A 23,033-nucleotide genomic window follows, 5' to 3' on the forward strand; every position below is an offset into this window, starting at 1 on the left:
TTTTGTGTTTCTTATTTGATTACGTGTTTTGGCCTTCGCCCCAGGCTTGAACCTTTAAAGATATAAGCGGTGTGTAATAGGCACAAAGTCAAGCAACCTATCAGTAATTACTTTCGATCTATACCTTGACTAAAGTATCTTGCCAGGCTCAGCTACACTAGTGTAAAGAGAATAGGCTAACGAGTTTAGCATGTTGAACAGAAAATGAGCCCATCTTTGTCAAAACAGCAGCAGAAACATAACATTATGACTCCTGATACATAAGAAAACCTTAAAGTGGCTAAATTTGAAGAATGGAGTAAAGTAGAAATCATCATCGATAAATACCTTTGGCCATTTGCCAGACCTGAACAGAGTTGTCTTCAGCGACGCTTGCTATAACCCAAGGCTGGTGGGCGTTCCAGGTGAAGTCAGAGATTTTAGCCTTGTGGCCTCCGTGTGAAAACAGCAGCTCTGGAGGCCCATCTTCAGCATCCCCATCTTGCTCGTTTCCCATGTTGTTGAGATCCCATACCATCAACCTTCTATCATCACCAGAAGATGCTAATACAGTTTCATGATTTGGATCCCACTCCACCTCATACACTCCCTCCCTGTGTCACCAATCAGTATAATACTCTTTCCTTAGCTTAGATCCCGTTTGATCATCATTTGTTCTTTAAAAATCAAGCTTATAACACTATTTCTGCGTATAAGTTAGACACAATTTTCTACGACAGAAAACTAAAAACAAACTCGTCAAGAATTGTAAACAAACACACTGAAGTTAGACACAAGAAACGATCACAAAGAAATATCACATCATTGTTTTTTGCTTAAATGTAAATAAAGACAGATGATTTGATAGTGATATGTAGAGAGAGACATACGTGTGGCTGCTAAGAACATGGAGTGGTTCGGCAAGCTTTCGTAGATCAAATAGACCCACGGTGGTATCTGATGATGCTGTTGCTAAAATCCATTCGTTATATGGATTGAAAGAAACATAGTTCACCTGTAATCAATCCATGGAACAGAAAATTTGTGTCAATAGAACACAGAGTATATGTAAATGGTGTTCATAAGAGATATAATTCTAACTCAAGACTGAAACTTGATCATGATCGAGAATAGTCAAGGTGTGGGTATATGCTGGTTCAGACACTTGCAGATACTAAAAAAAATCTTAACCCTGATCGATGATCATGTGGCCTAAGCTACCTAAACCGCCATTCTTCAGTTAGCTGTTTGAATATAGTAGCATCATATATCCGCCAAAAGCCAGTGTTGGCGCAGGTACAACCTCTATTCCAATCAACCCTAATCCCGACTTCAGAAAGGTGTTGAAGATTGTTGGGAGGAAGTCTCACATTTGCTAATTTAGGCATTGATCATGAGTTTATAAGTATGGAATACATCTCCATTAGAATGAGTTATTTTGGAGAAACCCAAAAGGAAGCCATAAGAGCTTATGCTCAAAGTGACAATATCATACCATTGTGAAGAGTCGTGATTCCTAACCAACCAAGACATTAACAAGCTAAGCAAGTAAGAGAGTCAATTGCCTAATGCTACAAAGAGGTTCAGAATAGAACTACCTCCTCCTCGTGAGCTCGAACAGAATCCACAGATTTATTTGTGCGCAAATCCCATATCACCAACAAGCAATCATCGCCTACAGATCCAAACAAGTTCTCATTCTTCAAATGCCATGACACATCACCGACCACACTTTCATGAGCCTGAAAATAAAAACAGCAATACCATTTTAAAGTAAAGTTAAAAACAATAGCCCTCAACAAAAAAACAGGAAGATTAGTTCCTTTACCTCATAGACGTTCATTGCATCAAGAACGTTCTTGTCAGCCATGGAAGACACGTCCCACAAACAGATTTTCTGATCATTTGAGCCACTTAAGAGGTAACCCTCCTTAAAAGGGCTCCAAGACAACCCATAACCCTCTTTATCATGACCCCTCAATCTCGAATCAGGATCGCACTCACCTCCCTGAGCCTTCGCCCCCTGTTTAGCACAATTAAAAACATACACCTCACAGCCACTCGTTTTTGCCCCAATAATTTCTGGGTTCTGCGGCATGCATCGCGCTCTGTTCACCTCTCCATCAACACGTATCTTCTGGGTTATCTCTACCTACCAAAACCCAATACAAAACATCACAGAATTTCAGCAAGGCATTTCATCAAACACCTAGCACGCACAAAGTAACAATTCATCACTAACCTCCGGCATGATGGGGTTTTCCCCAGTAATGTCGATTCTAGTTTCGGATGCTTTGACAGGTAAAATTACATCGGCCACCATGAGAAAGTTGGGGACTTCCTCCGAAGTGTGAGTTCCAAGAACGAGCTTGTGGACAGCGAGAGAAGAATTGGCTGGGTGAGGAAATGGTGCCAATGGCACCCAATCAACAGTGAGAGACGGCCACTCAAGAGAGTGGGAAATGAGAAGATCGTACAGATAGGGAGAATTCTTCTTCCAGATGGCGAATTCCTCCATCACCTCATCGACACCGCCGTTCTGTTCTCCCGCCATTGTTGCGACTCTGACGGAGCTTCGTGAAACTTTTTCCCGCTAGAAATTTTGGGCTTCCATGAAGATGACGCGCTTTATATACACCAACAGATTTGAACAAATTGGGCCGAGATTGAGATTATCAAGCCCGGCCCACTTATAAATTAAATTATATTTTTTGGTCTTTTTTAAAATTTATTCCTTTTTCAAAAAAAAAAATATTTCAATTATTTTGTTGGGTTTTAACATTTTCTGATTACATGGAAAATTAAATAAAATAAAATAAAAATCATTTATTTCAAATTTATAATATCACATTAACATTCATATAATTGAAAAATGTTAAAATAATTCTTTAAATTTAATTTTCAAACCCAATTAGAATAGGTATTACACGTATATTTTTTTTTTAAATTATTAATTTACAGGTAATTTAGATCATTAACAATGTTTCATTATAAATATGTGACGACGGAGTAAACTGTTAATAAATGAATGAATGGGACCACAATCTAAATAAAAGTGATCGAGATGATAAAATAGTTAATAATTATTTAAAATAATTGATAATTTGATAGTTACTTCCTATAAAATAGTTAATAATTATTTAAAATTGTAGTTACTGACCTGTGATATCTCACATCGGTTGGGGAGGAGAGCAAAACACATGTGGAAACTTTTCCCTAGCAAACGCGTTTTAAAGCTTTGAGGGGAAGTTCGAAAGGGAAAGTTCAAATAGGACAATATCTGCTAACGGTGGATTAGATCGTTACAAATGGTATCAAAGCCTGACACTGGACGATGTGCCAGCCTTCTCGTTGTTCTCCGAAGGGGGGTAGACACGAGACGGTGTGCTAATAAGAACGTTGGGCCTCAAAGGGGGGTGGATTTGGTGGGGGTTCCACATCGATTGGAGAAAGTAACGAGTGACAGCAAGGATGCTGGGCCCCGAAGGGAGGTGGATTGTGATGTCCCACATTGGTTGGGGAGGAGAACAAAACACGTGTGGAAATCTTACCGTAGCAAGCAGATGCGTTTTAAAGCTTTGAGGGGAAGCCCAAAAGGGAAAGCCCAAATAGGACAATATCTACTAGCGATGGATCTGGATCATTACAAATGGTATCAAAGCCAGACACTGAACAATGTGTCAGCCTTCTTGTTGTTCCCCAAAGGGGGGTAGACACGAGGCAGTGTGCTAGTAAGGACGTTGGGCCCCAAAGGGTGTGGATTTGGTGGGGATCCCACATCAATTGGAAAAAGGAACGAGTACCAGTGAGAACGCTCGGCCACGAAGTTTAGGGTGGATTGTGATGTCCCACGTTGGTTGGGGAGGAGAACAAAACACCCGTTATAAGGGTGTGTAAATCTTCCCCTAGCAGACGCATTTTAAAACTTTGAGGGGAAGTCCGTAAGAGAAAATCTGAAAGGGAAAACCCTAAGAGGACAATATCTGATAGTGTGAATATGGGTCGTTACTCGAGAAATCATATGAATGAGAACAAAACATGTTGATTCCACTTACGTTTCTCGTTCTTAACATGGTAACTCTTTTCTCGTTCTTAACATAGTATCAGAATTTCTCATTCTTAACACGATCTACGCAGCTAGTCTTCACTGAAACATTTTAAGATAAGTAGATAACGTGGTCATGTTGTAGGAAAACGAGCCACCATTAGGTGCCGATTATAAATTTAAAATCTTAATCAGGATCCCGAGCATAAAATTAAAATTGAAAAAATCATTGAAAAAACTAGCCCCACCAAAGGACACGACAGCCAATATCAATCATACCACAAAATAATAATAATAATAATAATAATAACTCTTTGGACTAAAGAACAAAAATATCCAAACCAATAACATTAACTAACAAAACTAGGAAAACGACAAAACCCACAAAATAATAATAATAATAAAAGAAACAAAATTACAGCACATTACATAACAGCACACGCCGCGGGATTTTCGTCACTAAACGCCGTCGTATAGCGAACCTCAGTGGAACTCGCACGTGCGAGCTGGTACGCATTGGGATCATCAGCCTTTCGCACGTACCCAGCTGGAGCCTTCTTGTCATACACTCCCGGCGCGTAGGGATGAGCCACGACGTCGTACGGCACATAAGGCCAGAGCTCCGCCTTCTTACCGGTACGGTGAGTGACACGCGCCACCACTTTGGACGGCTCGACGTATCCAACGACGGTGGCTTTATTGGCCTTGCGATCAATGTCGACGGTCTTTACCCCCTTCATCCCCTCCAACGCTCTCCTCACCTTCCTCTCGCAACCTTCGCAGTCGATTCGAATCTTTAATTCCACTGTCTGTAATGGCGAAGAAACAGAATCGGAGAGAAAAAACCATACGATTTTGAATCAAAACGGGAAAAAATGAAGAATCTAACCAAGAACAGAGGAGAAATTTGAAGAACTGGGGGGGATTTTTACCTGCAATTGCTTGCGTTTCTTGTGCTTGGAACTGTGGGAACTGCAATCGAAATACTCAGAGAAATGATCCAAAACGCCCATCAAGAACAAGAAGAAAAACGCAGTTGATTTTGCAGAGATTTTGAAGTAATGGAAATGACAGGGCACTGAATCTGGGTCCTCTCAGACTGGCTGCTGCTCCTCTTAAATAAACCACTCGCCAACTAAATCATGTCTAAGTTTGCTAGAATGGTCTCAAAATATACTATAGGTAGTGTGATTAGTTGTCATCTCCTCTCGTGATTTGGTATGACTCTTTGGTGAAATCATATCTAGGTCTATCATACCTTCATCGACTCGAAATACATTAGGATGCGACTATTTGTCAAATTCTCTTTACCCAAAAGTTATATGTCATTTAAGTCGTTCGGTTGCCTTTTACTTATAGGTATATAACGTTACTTTTAAATATTCTCTCGTTCTTACTCTCAAACTCGCTTTAAAAAATCTCTTTACCCCGTTTTTTAAATCTTTGTTTTCAAATGGGGCTAGGCTTGAGCATACGTTGTCCATCACTAGTTGATGTGAATACAAATTGGCTTGATTCACTTGTTGTTAAGAGTAAGTGCTGCACAATCGCAAATTCGCTGTTAAGAAAAGTGCGATTGTGACACCGTAGTGCATATGACTAAACCATTAATACTCATTTTTTAAAATTTCATAAATATCCTCTTTAAAAAAAATAATTTAAATTTTATTACAGAAATGCTTTTTGTTCCTATATTAACAGAAATAATACAAAATTAAAATTTTATTTAAAACTATTTGTTAATTAATTTATTTTTTTTTTAATTTGAAAGGTAATAATAAATGTATTTTAAATAATAAATGCTTGCCACGCGTCCCCAAATGTCGTGGCATGATCCGAACCGATCTAATGGGTATGGGCCCTCGGGTTTTTGAAGCCGGGTGGCACGTGTAGTACACGCGCCATCTCCTATAAAAAGTTAATGGTTTTTGTGAGTCCCTATGGGGCCCGGTTTGAAGCTGATATAGACGCAATTAATGGCGCCACCAGCGGGATCTTGACACGTGTGTCATGGTTTATTCCCACCAACCATATATTTAATAAATATTAAACTTTAGAATTAATACTCTTTTTTAAAAAATTTGTATTTATTGGATATATCATTAAAATTAAGGAATTTAACTTGTAATTTTATTTTATCTTATTATATAATTTTAATTTTAAAATTTAAATATATATCATTATAATTTTTTTCCTTACTAGTTATATAGTTTCAACTAGAGATGTTCATTTCTTCTCCGAACAGGTGTCCATTTTCGTCAGATAAATGGGGTAGGAGATGGGTATGGATTATATTCTCTGTCCCCGTCCCCGTGCCTTTATATTCAACTAGAGATGTCCATTTCTTCTATGAACAGGTCCATTTTCGTCAGATACATGGGGCAGGAGATGGCTATGGATTATATTCTCTGTCCCCGTCCCCGTACCTTTATATTCAACTAGAGATGTCCATTTCTTCTCCGAACAGGTGTCCATTTTCGTCAGATAAATGGGGCAGGAGATGAGTATGGATTATATTCTCTGTCCCTGTTCCTGTGTCTTTATATTAAAAAATGAAAATTTGTAAAATAACTATTTAAAAAAATAATAATAAACAGGAAAAAAAGTACTATGGCAAGCTCGATCTCCGCAAATCCTCAATCTCCACAAAAATAAATATTTAAACATTTTCAAAGAAAAATAAAAAGAATTAGAACATAAAGAAAAAAAAAAAAGAAATAGTCAATTTTTTATTTTAATGATAACCTCATTGAAGGGCAGATAGGATGGGCTTTGTGGATTCCTCTTGTAGAAGCCCAAGAGACCTCTTAATGGGCCTTACTAAAATAAGTATGGGCCTTTTAGATTCAAAGCCCAATGACTAAGTTAGCCATGTATTTTCCTATCTCAATTAATAATAATATTAAGAAATTTAGGATATAATTTTATTACAATGTTTAATAATATGATATAATTATTTGCACTCTTTTTATAATAAATAAATAAATAAAATAAATTTTTGTCAATAATTTTATGACAAATAAGTTCCGATTTTTTTTTAGGTTAAGAATTTTTTAAACACGAGTTTGAAAAATTAGACATAAATTTGAAAATTTTAAAATCTTAGAAACTTATTAGATATAAAATTGTCGGAGTAGATAGCATCCATGCCGGACACGGGAGCTACACCAATAATTTTCTTAATTTCGAAACTGCCCCTTTGATCTAAGGTGTGAGTGGTCGGTCCAAAAGCCTACAAATGACGGCCCAAACTCCAAAATTTGAAATGTTTTGAAAAGATTTAAATGTCCACGTCCATAGAAACGTTGAAAAAGCGCACTCACAGAAGGAAGCCTTCCGACCCAAAAAAGGTCTATTCCGCTAGTTCAAATTGAGAAAGAACATGCCCCAATCCTAACTCTCGAAAGAGCGATAACCAGCATTTTCAAGGGTTGAAGTTGAACAACTGCACTCACCGAAGAAAGCCGTTCGACTAATAAGAGGTCTATTCCGCTAGTTCAAATTGGAAAAACAGCCAGCACCAATTCTCTCTTTTAACCCTCGAATTAACGAGAATAGCAAAACAACTCTCTTTTTCCTATATTGTGAAAACCGAACTCTAGTCTTTGACCTCCAACTATATGTTTTTTTTTTTCTTTCTTTAGCTAGCTAAGGACACGCCAAGCTAAAAAAAAGTCAACACCGACGATTATAAGATTAAAGCAGGTTGACTAAATATCGAGCTTATTCAAACCTCGCCAAATCATTCCAAACTACACCATACCCTAGTGTTGAAAACTTTTTAATTTCTAGCTAATAAATCATTTTGTCTCTTTTTGACCATACAAGGGCAATTAAATTGGCCCTAAAAACACTCCCACTCCACACAAAAAGAGGGGCAATAATGTAATTGGCATAAGTAAAAGGCAAAGGAAGTTTGCAAGAAACAACCCATGAATAATAATAATAATAATGATAATAATTAAAATAATGGATTTGTGGGTGTGTCATAATCATTGACTATGCATTTAATAAATATGTGACAATGTCACCTTAACTTTAGGATTGTTCATATGGGGGTTGCATACAATGGACAAATTTGAACATTAATTCAACATAAAATTTATTAATATAAGGTCTCATTGTGAACACAACACCCCTATAACTTTATAGTATCGATTAATTTAATACTAGCTTCATATATAGTGTTATTATTCTTGTCACATTTATTCGGGTTTTTTTATTCATGCATGTCGAAGAAGAGCTTTGATTGTGATGCTCAAGTAAATGAATCGAGACCACATCTGAATGAGAGTGATAATGAAATAGTGAGAACTCCAAAGTGAAACGTGTTTTGTTTGGAGTTATTTTATGTTTGATTTTTTGAAGGAAGCATGTGAGTGAAGACAACTCATGCCGAAGTGACCCATGTTGGTTTGTGTGAGATCCCACGTCGGTTGGAGAGAGAAACGAAAAAATTCTTTATTTGGGTGTGAAAACCTCCCCTAGTAGAACGTTTTAAAATCGTGAGACTGAAGGCGATACATAATGAGTTAAAGTGGACAATATCTACTAGCGGTGACCTCGAACTGTTACAGTTGATATCAGAGCTAGGCACCAAACGGTGTGCCAGCGAGAACACTGAACTTCCAAGTGAGGTGGAATGTGAGATCCCATATCGGTTGGATTAAATCAATCTCGGACAATTTAACCCATAAATTGTGATGATCAAGTAAATGAATCGATACCACATCTGAATGAGAGTGATAGTGAAGAAATGCTTAAAAGTTATTGTGTATATTAATAACGTGCACTTTTATTTTTGGTGGCTCAATAGGGGGAACGAAAAAATCCTTATTAGGGTGTGAAACCTCCCCTAGTAGAACGTTTTAAAATCGTGAGACTGAAGGCGATACATAACCGGCTAAAGCGGACAATATCTACTAGCGATGACCTCAAGCTGTTACAGTTGATATTAGAACTAGACACTAAACAATGTGCCAACGAGGACACTGAACTTCTAAGGGAGGTGGACTCTGAGATCCCACATCAACTGGATTAATCGATTTAACCTGTAATTGGTTGAATTTACATCACAAATCACGAAGCAATAGAATTTTTTTAAAATAATCCAATCTAATCACCTTCTCCCATTAATGTTGATGTGGGTGGTGGAAATATGGATTAATTAAATAACCCAAAAAGATTAATTAACTAATTAATCACCGACCCATTAAATTGGTGACTCGGGATTTTCGAGACTAAATTACGAGTACTTATTCCAAGTTAATTTAGTCAATTCGAGCATAACTCAACAAGTAAAAAACGTAACAGTAATTTAAAATTACTAGTTTTATTAGGTAGATAAAAAGAAAAAGTGACGATTTGACACATGATATACCAATAAAACATAAACGTGTTTTTATCAGGTCGAGAATGAATCGATATCACCAAGACCTAAATCGAGTCAACGTTTTAGTTGGAAATGATGAGGTTTTCAAAGTATTGTTTGGTGAAGACTTGGAAAGAGTGGTGGTGGCCCTTCCAAACCCTAATCTATAAATATTTTGGTCCTTTTTATTCTCTCTAAAAGTAAGAATAGCTATACATACCTAATTGGTAATGCTAGCTCATATTATTAATTTCATGATATGATAGCAAACACATTCATGGGATGCTCGTATTTATTACGCTCGATTATCATATGGCTCATATTTTTCTTGTAGGATTCGATACGTTAAAGTCGTGGAGAAAATCCTTAGTTTTAGGTGATGTTCACCTTCGAACCCGAACTCGAACTCAATGATATGTGTGAGATCCCACGTTGATTAAAGAGGGGAACAAGTGTCAACGAAGACGTTGGGCCCCAAGGGGATAGATTGTGAGATCCCACATCGACTGGGCCCCGTGAGGTAGTTTCTTTACAAGAGTTTTAAAAATTTTGAGGAGAAACCCGAAAAGAAAAGAAAAAAAACTCAAAGAAGATAATATCGGCTAGCGGTAGGTTTTGGGTGTTACAATATGTATTTACGAGTATATCAACTATAATACTAAATAACAAAAAAACCACGTTTTAGGGTACAAATACAAATTATCTAGATTCAACTGTGCAAAACTCATTCATTCGATCAAAAATTCAACTAAAAACAAACATAAACTATACGTACATGACAAATTAAAGAAACATAAATTGATTAAATTAAGGAAGCGATAAGATCCAAACATAATTAATTGATTATAAGTGATGTAACATAACACGAACAACGAAAATCTTAATAAAATATAAGATTTGAGTGAATGAATTGAAAGCTACAAAACAAAAGGAAAAGGGGAAGGTAGAAGAAGTAGTTGAGAAATACATTTAAAAGTTCGACCCGTCAGCTTTACAATTTTAAAACGTGTTTTTCGAGACAGTTTTTCACACCTAATCTTACAAACCACTCTCTTAGAGGTCTAACGTCCTCATTAGCACACCACCTAATGTCTGGCTTTGATGTCAACTGTAACGGTCCAAATCCATCGCTAGTAAATAGTCTATTTTGACCCGTTATGTATCGTCGCGCGTTTCTAAGAAGAGGTTTCCACACTAAAAAATATCTTTAAATTTTTTTGAACACGAACGTGAAAGTTGAAAGACGAAATCGTGAGTTGATCGGGAGGCGTGGGAGGTTGGAGTTGCAGGCGCAGGCGGCACATGGGTCCATGGCGTCCGCCGGCCTTTGGTCCATTCTTCGCTGAATCACTTTCACTAGCCACCCGCATAGGGAACCCAAATTCAACTCAAATTATTGAGCTCTTTCAACACTCATAATAATAATAATAATGATGAAACAGTCACACAATTTATCACATTTTTAAATTTTTTTCTTTTTTTTATTACAGATATTCGTTTAACGACAAGCACCTGTTCCAGATATGAAAGAAAAAAAACGTTCTTTACATGAAAATTGTGAAAGAGAGCAACAAGGATAAGATCAAACCATGTAAACTAATTATTCGATCTGGAGAACCCAGCTGCATATTTCTCGTAGTTCTTGGTCAGTGAAGATTCATTGTTAGGTGGTTCGTTTTATTAAGGCTGAACCTAAACCTATGCTCGAGAAATAGTTGTTCATGCTCGATTGACTAAATGGAGACAGAGATGATAGTTATATTTCCTGCCCTCGACTATAAAAATTATGATAAATTATAAAAAATAATTTTTTTTATATTGTAATATTTAAATGGATGGGATTAAATTTAATATATTAATTAACAAAACATTAAAAAAATTAATTATAAATAAGTAGTATTAGAAAATGAATATCTATACTAAGTTAATTTAAGTAACATTAATTTAATGTATATTCACTAATAAAAATAACTTAAATAAATATTTATTTATTTATTAAAAGAGAATATTTAATTTTAAGTAATTGCATTGATTAAATAATTTTTTATTCATAAAGTTGAATGGAGTAAATACTTTAATACATTATTATTGATTTATTAAATTAACAGTTAATTATCGGTTTCCCTTGAATAAAACCATTATTAATTTAATATTTATTATTACAAACAAATTGACTTTGAATGCAATGGCAGGTCTTGACTGTTTCGGAAAAATAAAATAAAATAAAATAATTGATTTCCAAATTTTTATTTTATTTTATTTTCTGGTCTTGAATTTTGCCGACAAAATAGTGGAGTTTGATTACATTTTATTAATCCTTAATGTAGAGATCTTAATAAATATTTAAAAAAATTGATAGTACTGTCTATATACCAATAAAGTTAACATTTTTCCAGTGAAATCCGGGGTAATATTTAGTAGATTTTTCTTAAAAACATGCTACGTAATGTGGCTAGGGAATGTCGAGCCCATCAGATTTAAAATCCTGATCAGAGACATCTCAGACATTAGAGACATTATAGACATCTTAGACATTAGAAAGATCTCAGACATTTCAGACATTTCAAACATTAGAGAGATCTCAAACATCTCAAACATCATAGACATCTCAGACGTCTTAGATATAGAGACATTAGAGACATTAGAGACATCTCAGACATTAGAGAGATCTCAAACATCAGAGACATCTTAAACATTAGAGACATTAGAGACATCTCAGACATTAGAGAGATAAACTTCTTAAACATTAGAGACATCTCAGACATTAGAGACATTAGAGACATTAGAGACATCTTAGACATCTTAGACATTAGAGACATCTCAAACATCTTAGACATGAGAGACATCTGAGACATTGGAGACATCTCAGACATTAGAGACATCTCAGACATCAGAGACACGCAGACATTAGAGACATCTCAAACATCTTAGACATGGGAGACATCTTAGACATTGGAGACATCTTAGACATTGGAGACATCTCAGACATTAGAGACACGCAGACATTAGAGACATCTCAAACATCTTAAACATGGGAGACATCTTAGACATTGGAGACATCTCAGACATCAGAGACACTCAGACATTAGAGACATCTCAAACATCTTAGACATGGGAGACATCTTAGACATTGGAGACATCTTAGACATTGGAGACATCTCAGACATTAGAGACACACAGACATTAGAGACATCTCAAACATCTTAGACATGGGAGACATCTTAGACATTAGAGACATCTCAGATATCGGAGACATTTCAGATATCTCTTCGAAATTTTCTTAAAAAGTATGTAATGTGACTAAGGAATATCAATGTAACTGTCCAAGCCTACCGCTAGAGATACTGTCCTCCTCTTTGAGCTTTCCTTCAAGGCTTTAAAACGCGTCTGTTTCCACACTCTTATAAAGGGTGTTTCGTTATCTTCTCCAACCGATGCAGGATATCACAATCAAGGTCATACAATTCAGAATCGTGAGTGGCTAGAGAGTTTCAAAAATCCTACCAATTTTTCTGAGAAGTACGAGAGTGAACAGGTATTTCGAGTTTTTTTCCGTAAATAATAAATTAAAAAAAAAACCCAAAAAAATAAACAAATCTAGAGATTCTCCCCTCCTCCTAATAATAATGATGATGATGATCATCAAATTGAATGCTGACTCAGCCAACTCTCTCTCTCTCATCCATTTTTTTCTCTCTCTAAAAAAATACGTTTCCATTTAGACCCACTCCTAAAATCCCTCTTTTTCTTCCAAAATTAATTATTTTTAATTACTTTTTTTGAAAAAATATTAAAAATAAATAATAGGAGAAAAATAATATTCTAGGCTGTTCCCTTTCCCCAACCCCCCTATTAAATCTCTCTTTCTTCAGTTACTTTCCTTTCCAAAAAAAGATTTTTTATTTTTTCTTTTTATTTTTTCCTATTACTTTTCACTCAAATTTATTCAAAATCTCACCTTTTTCCAACGCATTTATACATATATATATATATACATGTATATATATATATTCCTTCTATTAATGCTCCCTCTCAGGAATCAATTTTCTTGTGAATCTCAATCAAGTTTCTGTTTTTAAGCCAAACCCACTTTTCTTTTCAATCTTTCTCAAAAGGGTTTGCTTCAGATTCTTCTGGGTCGCCGGAATCCATGGCGGTTCACGCTCAACTCTACTCTGAAAATCATGGGTTCCCCTTCGCCGGCGGTTTGACCGACGTTGTCGGTCAGTTCTGCTTCCAGAAACCGCCGCAGATTACCCCAACTGAGTTATTCAACGGCGACGGTGGAGATCGGGGTGGCTCTGTTTTTTCCTTCTCGAAGAACCCCCACCGGATGGGCGGTGGCGCGGCGGCGTTTTCTCAGTGTATGAGTGCCTATGTTGAAAAACAGAGACAAGAGATCGACCATTGTATTAGATTACAGGTTTGAGTTAAATCCTTTTCTTAAAGTTTACGAATTTTATTGAATTTTATTTTTATTTATTTATTTATTTTTGTTTGGGGTTTAGAATGAGAGGTTGAGAACGGCGTTGAGAGAGCAAGGGAAGCAACAGATTTCGATATTGATGAAGAAAATCGAAGCGAAAACAGAGATTTTGTTAAGGCAAAAAGAGGAAGAGATTGTGAAAGCTTTAAAGAAAACAATGGAACTCGAAATTTTCCTGAGAAAATTAGAAACAGAGAATCAAATTTGGCAGAGAATTGCTGAAGAAAACGAAGCCATGGCTATGTCATTAACCAACAAATTGGATCAAATGAGAGAAAACATAGCCACCAATTCCTCCGACGACGCGGAATCCTGTTGCGCCGATGACGACGAAACTCCGGCGAGAAACAGAGCATGCTCTGTTTCAGAACATGGAACAAAACAGAGCAAGACGATGATGATGATTTGCAGAGGATGTAATTTTAGGAATTCGACAGTGATTTTGTTGCCTTGTCGGCATCTTTGTTGTTGTAAACATTGTGAATCTATGTTGGATTCGTGTCCAGTTTGCAGAACGGGGAAGAAAGCAAGCATTGAAGCTTTGATTTCCTGAGAAACCCAGAATTTTCTTTTCCCGGAAAGTGATAGAAAATCATGAACAGAACAGCACAGTTCTTCAACATTTTCTTCTTTTTTTACTGTTTTTTTATATTTTGGATCGAAAATTTGTACTTCGAAGCTACCAAACAATGAAATGGGGAAGATTTTTAAAGAACAGAGCATCTTTTATTTATTTTTTTTATAATTTTTGCCCATTTTTATGAACAAAATTGTTGGGATTTGGTGATTGATTTGATTATGTTATGGGTGTTGTTAGTAGTGATCCATTTTGAGCTTTGTTTGTCAGAGATTAATTATGAATTTTGAAAGAAACAGATTGTCAGATTGATTCAGTGCTCTGTTTGTGTTTGGTTCCATTTGTTAATATAAAGGTTTAATTACAAATTTGATTCTATACTAAAAAAGATTTTATTTTATTTTATTTGTTTCATAAAATCTTATGATAAAAATAAATTTCTAACTTCGAATTCATTTAAAATTTATCATTTAATGCTCAAATTTAAAGTTTGTTTGAGAAATTGTGTTTATTTTAAATTTTGGTTTGTCATTAAACCATATAATAAATTTGAAAATTTAAGACACGCTATAATAAAGTAGAACAACCAGCTCAAAAATGTCAGTAACCGGCTCAAAAATGTCAGCAACGAGTGTTGTGAGATCTCTCAGTTGGAGGGAAGAACGAATCATTTCTTCTAACGGTGTGGAAACCTTTATTAGTAGACACGCAATGGAAAAATCCAGAAGAGAAAGCTGAGAGAGGATATTAACCTCTTTTTAGTAGACGCGCAATGGAAAAATACAGAAGAGAAAGCCGAGAGAAGATGTTAACCTCTTCTTAGTAGACGCGCAATGGAAAAATCTAGAAGGAAAAGTCGAGAGAGGATATTAATCTCTTCTTAGTAGACGCACAATTGAAAAATCCATAAGGAAAAACTGAGAGAGGATATTAACCTCTTCTCAGTAGACACGCAATAGAAAAATCCATAAGGGAAAGTCGAGAGAGGATATTAACGAGAGGAGTACCAGTTTCGCTGCGTAACTTTAAAACCATGAGGCTGACGGTGATATGTATTCTAACGAGCCAAAATGGACAATATCTATTAGCTGTGAGTTCGAGTTTTTACCCAAAAAAAAAAAAAATTGTCAATGATGAGGCTCGTAGTGGGCCAAAGAAGACAACATCTCCCAGTGAGGGGTGGACTTGAGTTTTTACAAAAAAAAAAAAAAAATAATAATAATAATAATAATTATTATTATTATTATTATTATGTATATTTATTCATTAAAATAATAGTAATATTATTTATTTATTATTATTATTTTTTTTGTAAATTTGATTTTGAGTTTAAGGTTGTCTTACCCACCATATTTTTTTAAAACTATTTTTGTTTTCAATATGATTTTATATTTAATGTGATTTTTTTTTTATAATTTAATATTGACGTGATAAATTAATTTTATGATATCGTATTTTGTTTTAATTGTAAGAGTATAATTATAATATATTAAATAAGTCGAGTGACAAGAATGTGGTTCGATTCTCCTTTTTCAACCCATTTTTTAGACCGATTTTGTTATTTCGTGTAAAGTTCAATCACGCATAATTTATGGGTATAATAAAAATTATAAACTTTAATAGAATAACAACAAAAAAATTTTAAAAGCTCGTAAAAGTAATTTAAAAGCTTTAAGTCATATCTTGATTAATATATTTTTAAAACGAACATTTTAATTCTTATACTTTAAACTTTTGTTCGTTTTAATCTATAGTTTTGAAATATATGAAATTATTCCTTTTTTCTATAAAAATTTTAGCACGTCGTTACACTAAATAGATATTTTATGACCAAAACTGAAAAAGGACGATCTTTTACAATCCATAATCCAGCATCTTCACTGGCACACCACTCGATGTCTAACTTTGATATTATTTATAAGGGTCAAACCCACTGCTAGCAGATATTGTTTTCTTTGTACTTTCTAGTTTATTCTTAAGGTTTTTAAAACATGTTAATTAGGGATAGGCTTCCACACTCTTATAAGAAATGCTTCGTCCCTTCTCCGACCAATGTGTTTTTTCTTTCGAGGTTTTTAAAACGTGTATGTTAGAGATAGGTTTCCACATCCTTCTAAGAACTGTTTCGTCCCCCTCTCGACGTGAAAAAAGGAACGAGGATTCAAATCCAAAATTTTGAAAGTGGAATGCATGGGGCACTTAAAATGGCAACAAATCATTTGCTTTTGCTACCACATTGGGGTTGTAATTGATGGACATCCAAACATGGGGTGGACCTAATCCCTACCTTTCATTTCTCTACCTTCCTTTTTCTTCATGAGTTAGTTGCCCGTCGATATTTGTTATCGCATATTGTAATCGATGGCTTAGACTTTAAATCATATGTTCGAGAGAAGATACGTTGATTTGGATAGGATCACGTTCTTTGTGGCTTGTTGCCGTAACTTCATTCATACACATCTCTCTCTCTTTTTTTTTTTCTTTTTTTTTTTGTTCCTGAAGGTACCGACATAGTTCAAAATGTCAAATGTTTGATTGATGAATGACAGTTTGAGCGAAATTTTATATTGATATGAATATAGTTTCACATCAAGTAAACAATGTAATAGCCTAAACTCACTGCTAGCCGATATCGTCCGCTTTTGTTTGTTATGTATCATCGTCAATCTCACGATTTTAAAACGTGTCTACTAGGAAGATGTTTCTCCTCTCCAACCGATGAGAGATCTCACAGTCCACCCCATTGGAGTCGCTAGCACACTGGCCGACGTCTGACTCTAATACCATTTGTGATAGACCAAGCCCACCGCTAGCAAATATTGTCCACTTTAGCTCGTTACCTATTGTCATCAATCTCACTATTCTAAATTGTGTTTGCTAGGGAGGTTTTCACACCTTTATTGGTCACAACAAGATAGATTTTCAATTTATAAATAAAGACAATATCTTCATTAGATATATTTTTTTATTTTTTGTTACTAAAATATCATTTTGGTCAATGTACTAAAATATAATATTCTTATAATAAAGTCAACTTATGCACAGTTCGACCTCGACCATTCTAAAAAGGTAGCCACTAAAATTCGAACTCATTTCGATGGTAGAAATTAGCATTCTCATTCTAGAAAAGCATCTCTCTTCATTCCATTATCATCTCCATTTGGTAAACAGAGCATAAATTCTTAGTTGGTGTTCAAAAAATCAAAGTGGAAGAACACTGTTCAGTTCTTCCATTAATGGGGTTTGGAAAATTCAAAGTCATCTTTCTCCCAACTACTTTCAAAAGTCAATCTCAGTTACATCACATCACAAAAACAAAAACACATCACATCACAAAAACAAAAACACCTTTCCATTTTAAAGAAATCACTAAACACACGGATCTCGTTCAAGATAAGATCAGAATCAGATCACTCATCACTTCAATAAAGATTAACAAATAAACAATGCGACAGACGAGCCATGTCAATCCCTTAAACTATTCGTGTATCAGTAAGTGGAACTTGTATTGGAGCAAAAGATGATTATGTCAAGCTTTTTACACAATTTAAGATCCGTACTACAGACAAGATCCAAAACAGTAGAGATAATCTTAAGAAAAATTTTGGGTACTCCTCAAAACTACTAACTTTTTATGTCTGGTGATGAAAAGGAGTGGATGGAGACAATCAGTAGAGGCTATAACCAAGAAACTGGCTAATGATAATGGCAAGTCCAAGAGCAATGGCTACAAAAGAAGCAGCCCAGGTCAGTTTTTCAGTTATTCTAGGCACTCTGTCCTTCAATGCCTCGCTAAACGAGCCTATAAAAGCAGTATAGCTTCCCATTGAAATAACTGTTCCAACTAGAAACATAACAAGAAAGGCAGCGCCGGCTACACGGGAAGGCAAGGCTAGGGCAGGCAAGACTATCATGAGTGCATCGGGTTGTAGGCCATGGACAACTCCTGTGGCAAAAGTGGCAAAGCCTATCTTTTTTTTCTTCTTGTTCTTCTCCCCTATGACCATTGGATTCTCTAATGTTTTGTAAATGCCGACATCGCATTCACCATTTTCTAGACCTACAACACATGGGGTACGGACTTCTGAAGCTTCCCTAATACCCAGAATTCCTATTACAAATAGTGTCACGCCTACTACTATTGTGCCCCAGGTTCTGAGAATTTCAATGTGAAGCTTATCTTTTAGCAGTAAAAATAGTAGACCAAAAATGACCTGACCTGCATCATGACCACACCCCCAAAGAGCGCCCACTGCAGCACTTTCCATGCGGCTACAGCCAATTGAAAGGGGTGCAAGGGCAGCAAGGTGATCTGGTCCTGATAATGTGTGTAAGCAGCCAGCAAAAAAGCCAGTCCAAGCGCTACTTAATAGCTCACTCTGGATCAGTCGTCGCCCAACTGCAGCTGCTGCAGGACCTCCGGTTTTAGCTGCATTTTGGAAAGATGCAAAGGCTGCTGGCGCAAAGACTGGTTGGATCAGGATCAGGGCAAGAGCAGAAAGAACAAAGAGTGACTGTTTGACCTAAAGCAAAGATATTTTATCACCTTTAGGAAGAAGATAAATAACTATAGACTAAAGCAAAGATATTAAGTATCATCAGAATGGTAGAACTCAAAATATATTGAAATATGAAAGATAACATAACTAGAAGATGATAACACAGAATATTCGAGGTACTTGGTGTTAGGAATCACGACCTCCACAATGGTACGATATTGTCCACTTTGAACATAAGCTCTCGTGACTTTGTTTTTAGTTTCCTCAAAAGGCCTCTACCAACGAAGATGTATCATTACTTATAAACTCATGATCATCTCCTTAATTAGCCAACGTGGTGCTCCCTCCCAACAATCCTCAACATTTGGAACCTTCCTTTCTTGAGCACTCTCACTCGAGCATAAGGCCACTTTACAATTGCCCACCTCCTCTATTTATAACAATTCACCACAGCAACTTCTCCACCTGGTTACTAACATACCCTTATAATATCCCTAATTCTCTTCTATTGTCCTTCCTATAACAGAATTTACACTTACAAGGGTCATTCTTAGTCAACATATTTAACAAGTTAATAGCTAAATAATATCAACAGAGTGTTTTCTTTGGAGCTATGGCTGTCCATCCTGAAAATCTAGAAAACTCATAACAGATGTGTATTAGGTTTAGATAAACAAATTTGAGATGTGATCGTTTTTACAGTCATTCATTAATATCATTATATTGCTTCATAAATGTCAGCAATGCATGAACAATGTGAGCTGCTGGGATTTTCGTTGTGTCCAAAGAGTCAGAAAAAGATTTAAGGCGCAAAAAAATAAAAGCCCAATTATTGCTGCGTCTGTACTCTGACTCTGTTTGTGATTCTGATAGAGTCTGTGACCTCATGGAAGTAAATGTGAATATTTAATTTCAACGACTACCACTAACAATAAATGAGGAGTGCAAAATGGAGCAGAGATTTTCTCTGAACATACCCGTCGATCTTCATTAAGATCAGTTTCAACATTTATTTCATAACAAAGAATCTCATGTAATGGTTGAGACAACCGAAGCATAATCCAGAAATCCACAGTAATTGTAATTCATTAGAGACATTGATGGTTTACAAAATTGAAAATCAAAATCATGTTCTTGACTCTGATTCCACCAAGAAACTGGAATCCTAAAATTAGCTCTATCCCAAGCACCGCAGCAAGTATTCCACATGACTCGTATAATTAGGTAAAATTCATGCCATAAATTGAAGAAAAATGTTCACGAATTTCAAAGAAATGTGCCCAACATTCGATAATTAATCCAAACAGAACGAATTATAACGTAACCAATTCACAGTATTTCAAACTTGACCTAAAACCGATAAAATGCGCTTCAAAGCAAATAAGACGGCAGACTACATCCCAGCGAAATTCAATTATATGATAATCAAAATTAAAGCAAAGCAGAACAGGAAATTAACGCCAGAAGAACAGAGAAAGGAATTTCAATCCAATACCTTCTTCTTTCCGGCGAAATGTTCAAGCAAATCAGGCTTGGGCGAGACGGCTCTAGAATTGGACGTGGAAATCGAATCGCTCAACGAATTCGACGAAGAAAGACAATGAATCAACGGCATAGAAGGCTTATCAACCTTAGAGGAGAACAAACCAAGCGGACGGAGTCCATGGCGCGTCGGGAGGGGGAAATTGAGCTTCGCGGAGTCAATGCGACGGAACCGAGGAAGAAGAAGAGGTGGATTCGGATTAATCTTGAAGGAGGTAGGAGAAGGAGAATACAGAAGCCTGTCCATGGCGCCTCTTCACCGTCGTATCGGCCGTTGCCGGCGGCAAAAAAAGCTCCGATAGAGGGCGGCGGAGGAAGAAGGAGGGTGGAAGATGAGAATCCCAAATGGAGGCTGGTGGGTGGAGTAGGAAGATAGAGTCCAAGTCAGACAAGTTCAACCGAAAATTAAAGTTCCCAAATTTATTTATTTATTTAATTATTTTCGCTGGTCCAATAAGATTAACGTGGGCTCATCTATTGCCATTAAATTAAATAAATAATAATAATAAATATTTTATAAAAATAAATTATTATAAATTTAAACTAATTAAACCAACTTAATTCTTGTTTTAATTTAATAAACTATTTATGATTTTTTTATTAAATTATAAAGAAAAAATCTAATTTTTAAAATCATATTAACTCATATTTTTGGCAAAATTATGAAAAAAAAATGTTCCAGTAACTTCGACAACTTTCCGAAATCAATATGTGTTCGTTCAGATATAATTTAGACAAACATTCTAATCTACTTTGACCCGTTACGTATCACCGTCAGCCTTACGACTCGTTACATATCATTGTCAACCTCATAGCCCGTTACGTATCATCATCAGCCTAACGATCTTAAAATGCATCTGTTACAGATAGGTTTTCACACCCTTATAAAAAAATGTTTTGTTCTCCTCTACAACCACGTTATATCTCACCATAATAGTTTTAGAACACCATTTAATATATATATATTACTTTTCAAATGAAACCCTAAAAAAAACATAATAATAAGTATAATGACTATTTTTAAATCTCGATAATATTCGACTAAAAATGACAAGCGATTATTTTAGTGATCATAATTTTATTTTAGATTTTTTAATCAAATTTGGCTTTAAAATTTTCATCAAATTCAATATTAACCTTATTTTAAAATTTTTAATTAACTTTATTTTAAAAATAATAATAAATTTGTGGAGTTTAAAATGAAAAAGTGTTATTTTAACCTATTAAAAGTACCTTTAAAATTATATGATTATATAATCAATATTATTTTGAAATTATATGAGAAAAAAAAAATAGTATTTTTAAAATTTTAGATTTTTTTTAATTGTTTTACCTCTTTTTTGGATTATTTTTTTTAATAAATTGTAATTTTGATGAGAATATTAAATTTCAAATTAATGTAGATTTCAGATTTTTATTAGGGCAAGTAGGCAATTATTTAAGTAGGTTGGTGTGAGATTAATTAATAATTGACATTAGCCAACCAGAAATGGTCAGGATTGGAGTGTAATGAAAATAATTTTATTTTTTAATTTTTTTAAAAAGCTTATTTAATTATTAAAAATTTGAAATTTTCTTAGGTTAGAAACAAATTTTATATTAAAAATAATGCTTATGAAAGAAAGAAATAAATAAATAATTATAAGGTTCGACCAAAATATTATTCAGTAAATCATAATTTATTTACTATCGCTCGTGACTTGTATTATGGTCACTTAAACGAGCACTATCTTAGCACTGTTTTTTCAGCACGTACAAAATAGTATAATAGTCATAGATAGAATATGGTTTCTCACCGACGCTCTCAATTCACTGCCTCCAGGACACGAGTAGATTATCACTTTTCATAAGGGCAGTGAGTTGAAAGTGTTAGTGAGAAACCATATTATATCTACGATTATTTTTACTCTTCTCTACGTGTGTTAGGCCCCACATCGGTTTGGAGAGGGGAACGAAGCATTCGTCATAAGGGTGTAAAAACCTCTCCCTAACAGACGCGTTTTAAAATCATGAAGCTTACAGCGATACGTAACGGGTCAAAGTGGACAATATTTGCTAGCGGTGAGCTTGAGCTATTTCAAATGGTATCAGAGTCAGGTTTTGGGCAGTGTTCCAGCGAAAACGCTGGCTCCTTAGGAGTAGATTGTTAGGTCCCATATCGGTTGTATAGGGAAACGAAACATTCCTTATAAGGGTGTAAAAACCTCTTCTCCTAGCAGACACGTTTTAAAACTATGAGGCTGATGGTGATACGTAGCGGGCCAAAGCGGACAATATCTGCCAACGGTGGGCTTGGACTGTTACAACGTGCTAAGATAGAACTTAGTTAAGAGACCATAATACAAGTCATGAGTGATAATAAATTATGATTCGATACGTTAGTCAGTTAGTCACGAGCATGGTCAGTTATACTCGTGTCGTAAGAGTTATACTCACTAACACTTTCGAGTCACTACTCTCGGACGAGCTAGTACACGAGTAGACACTATCAACGATGCGTAATCAATATACCATACAAGGGTATTTTCGTCATT

General features: G+C 35.4%; 4 protein-coding genes and 1 long non-coding RNA gene across 5 annotated transcripts; 2 read left to right on the forward strand and 3 right to left on the reverse strand.

Moving 5' to 3' along the window:
• Positions 1-77: 77 nt before the first annotated feature.
• On the reverse strand, positions 78-2,583 carry LOC111435201 (WD-40 repeat-containing protein MSI2-like). The gene is made up of 5 exons (XM_023072577.1): positions 2,222-2,583; positions 1,808-2,131; positions 1,578-1,721; positions 870-994; positions 78-593 (listed from the first exon to the last, which is right to left on the reverse strand). The coding sequence occupies exons 1-5, from the start codon at positions 2,531-2,533 to the stop codon at positions 314-316; spliced, it is 1,185 nt and encodes a 394-aa protein (XP_022928345.1). The 5' UTR covers positions 2,534-2,583; the 3' UTR covers positions 78-313.
• A 1,135-nt stretch (positions 2,584-3,718) lies between these two features.
• Positions 3,719-22,740, forward strand: LOC111435209. The gene is made up of 3 exons (XR_002709044.1): positions 3,719-3,733; positions 6,300-6,306; positions 22,642-22,740. It is a non-coding gene; the product is annotated as an uncharacterized LOC111435209 (long non-coding RNA).
• Positions 4,283-5,158, reverse strand: LOC111435207 (heavy metal-associated isoprenylated plant protein 26-like). Its single transcript, XM_023072583.1, has 2 exons — positions 4,957-5,158; positions 4,283-4,833 (listed from the first exon to the last, which is right to left on the reverse strand). The coding sequence occupies exons 1-2, from the start codon at positions 5,035-5,037 to the stop codon at positions 4,450-4,452; spliced, it is 465 nt and encodes a 154-aa protein (XP_022928351.1). The 5' UTR covers positions 5,038-5,158; the 3' UTR covers positions 4,283-4,449.
• LOC111435205 (probable BOI-related E3 ubiquitin-protein ligase 3) lies at positions 13,416-14,599 on the forward strand. Its single transcript, XM_023072581.1, has 2 exons — positions 13,416-13,818; positions 13,904-14,599. Exons 1-2 carry the CDS (start codon positions 13,546-13,548, stop codon positions 14,432-14,434), a joined length of 804 nt encoding a protein of 267 aa, XP_022928349.1. The 5' UTR covers positions 13,416-13,545; the 3' UTR covers positions 14,435-14,599.
• LOC111435202 lies at positions 17,855-20,889 on the reverse strand. The gene is made up of 2 exons (XM_023072578.1): positions 20,453-20,889; positions 17,855-18,981 (listed from the first exon to the last, which is right to left on the reverse strand). Exons 1-2 carry the CDS (start codon positions 20,744-20,746, stop codon positions 18,127-18,129), a joined length of 1,149 nt encoding a protein of 382 aa, XP_022928346.1. The 5' UTR covers positions 20,747-20,889; the 3' UTR covers positions 17,855-18,126.
• Positions 22,741-23,033: the final 293 nt, after the last annotated feature.

Source organism: Cucurbita moschata, unplaced genomic scaffold, assembly GCF_002738365.1.
Source record: "Cucurbita moschata cultivar Rifu unplaced genomic scaffold, Cmos_1.0 Cmo_Scf00048, whole genome shotgun sequence".
NCBI classification, from domain to species: Eukaryota; Viridiplantae; Streptophyta; class Magnoliopsida; order Cucurbitales; family Cucurbitaceae; genus Cucurbita; species Cucurbita moschata.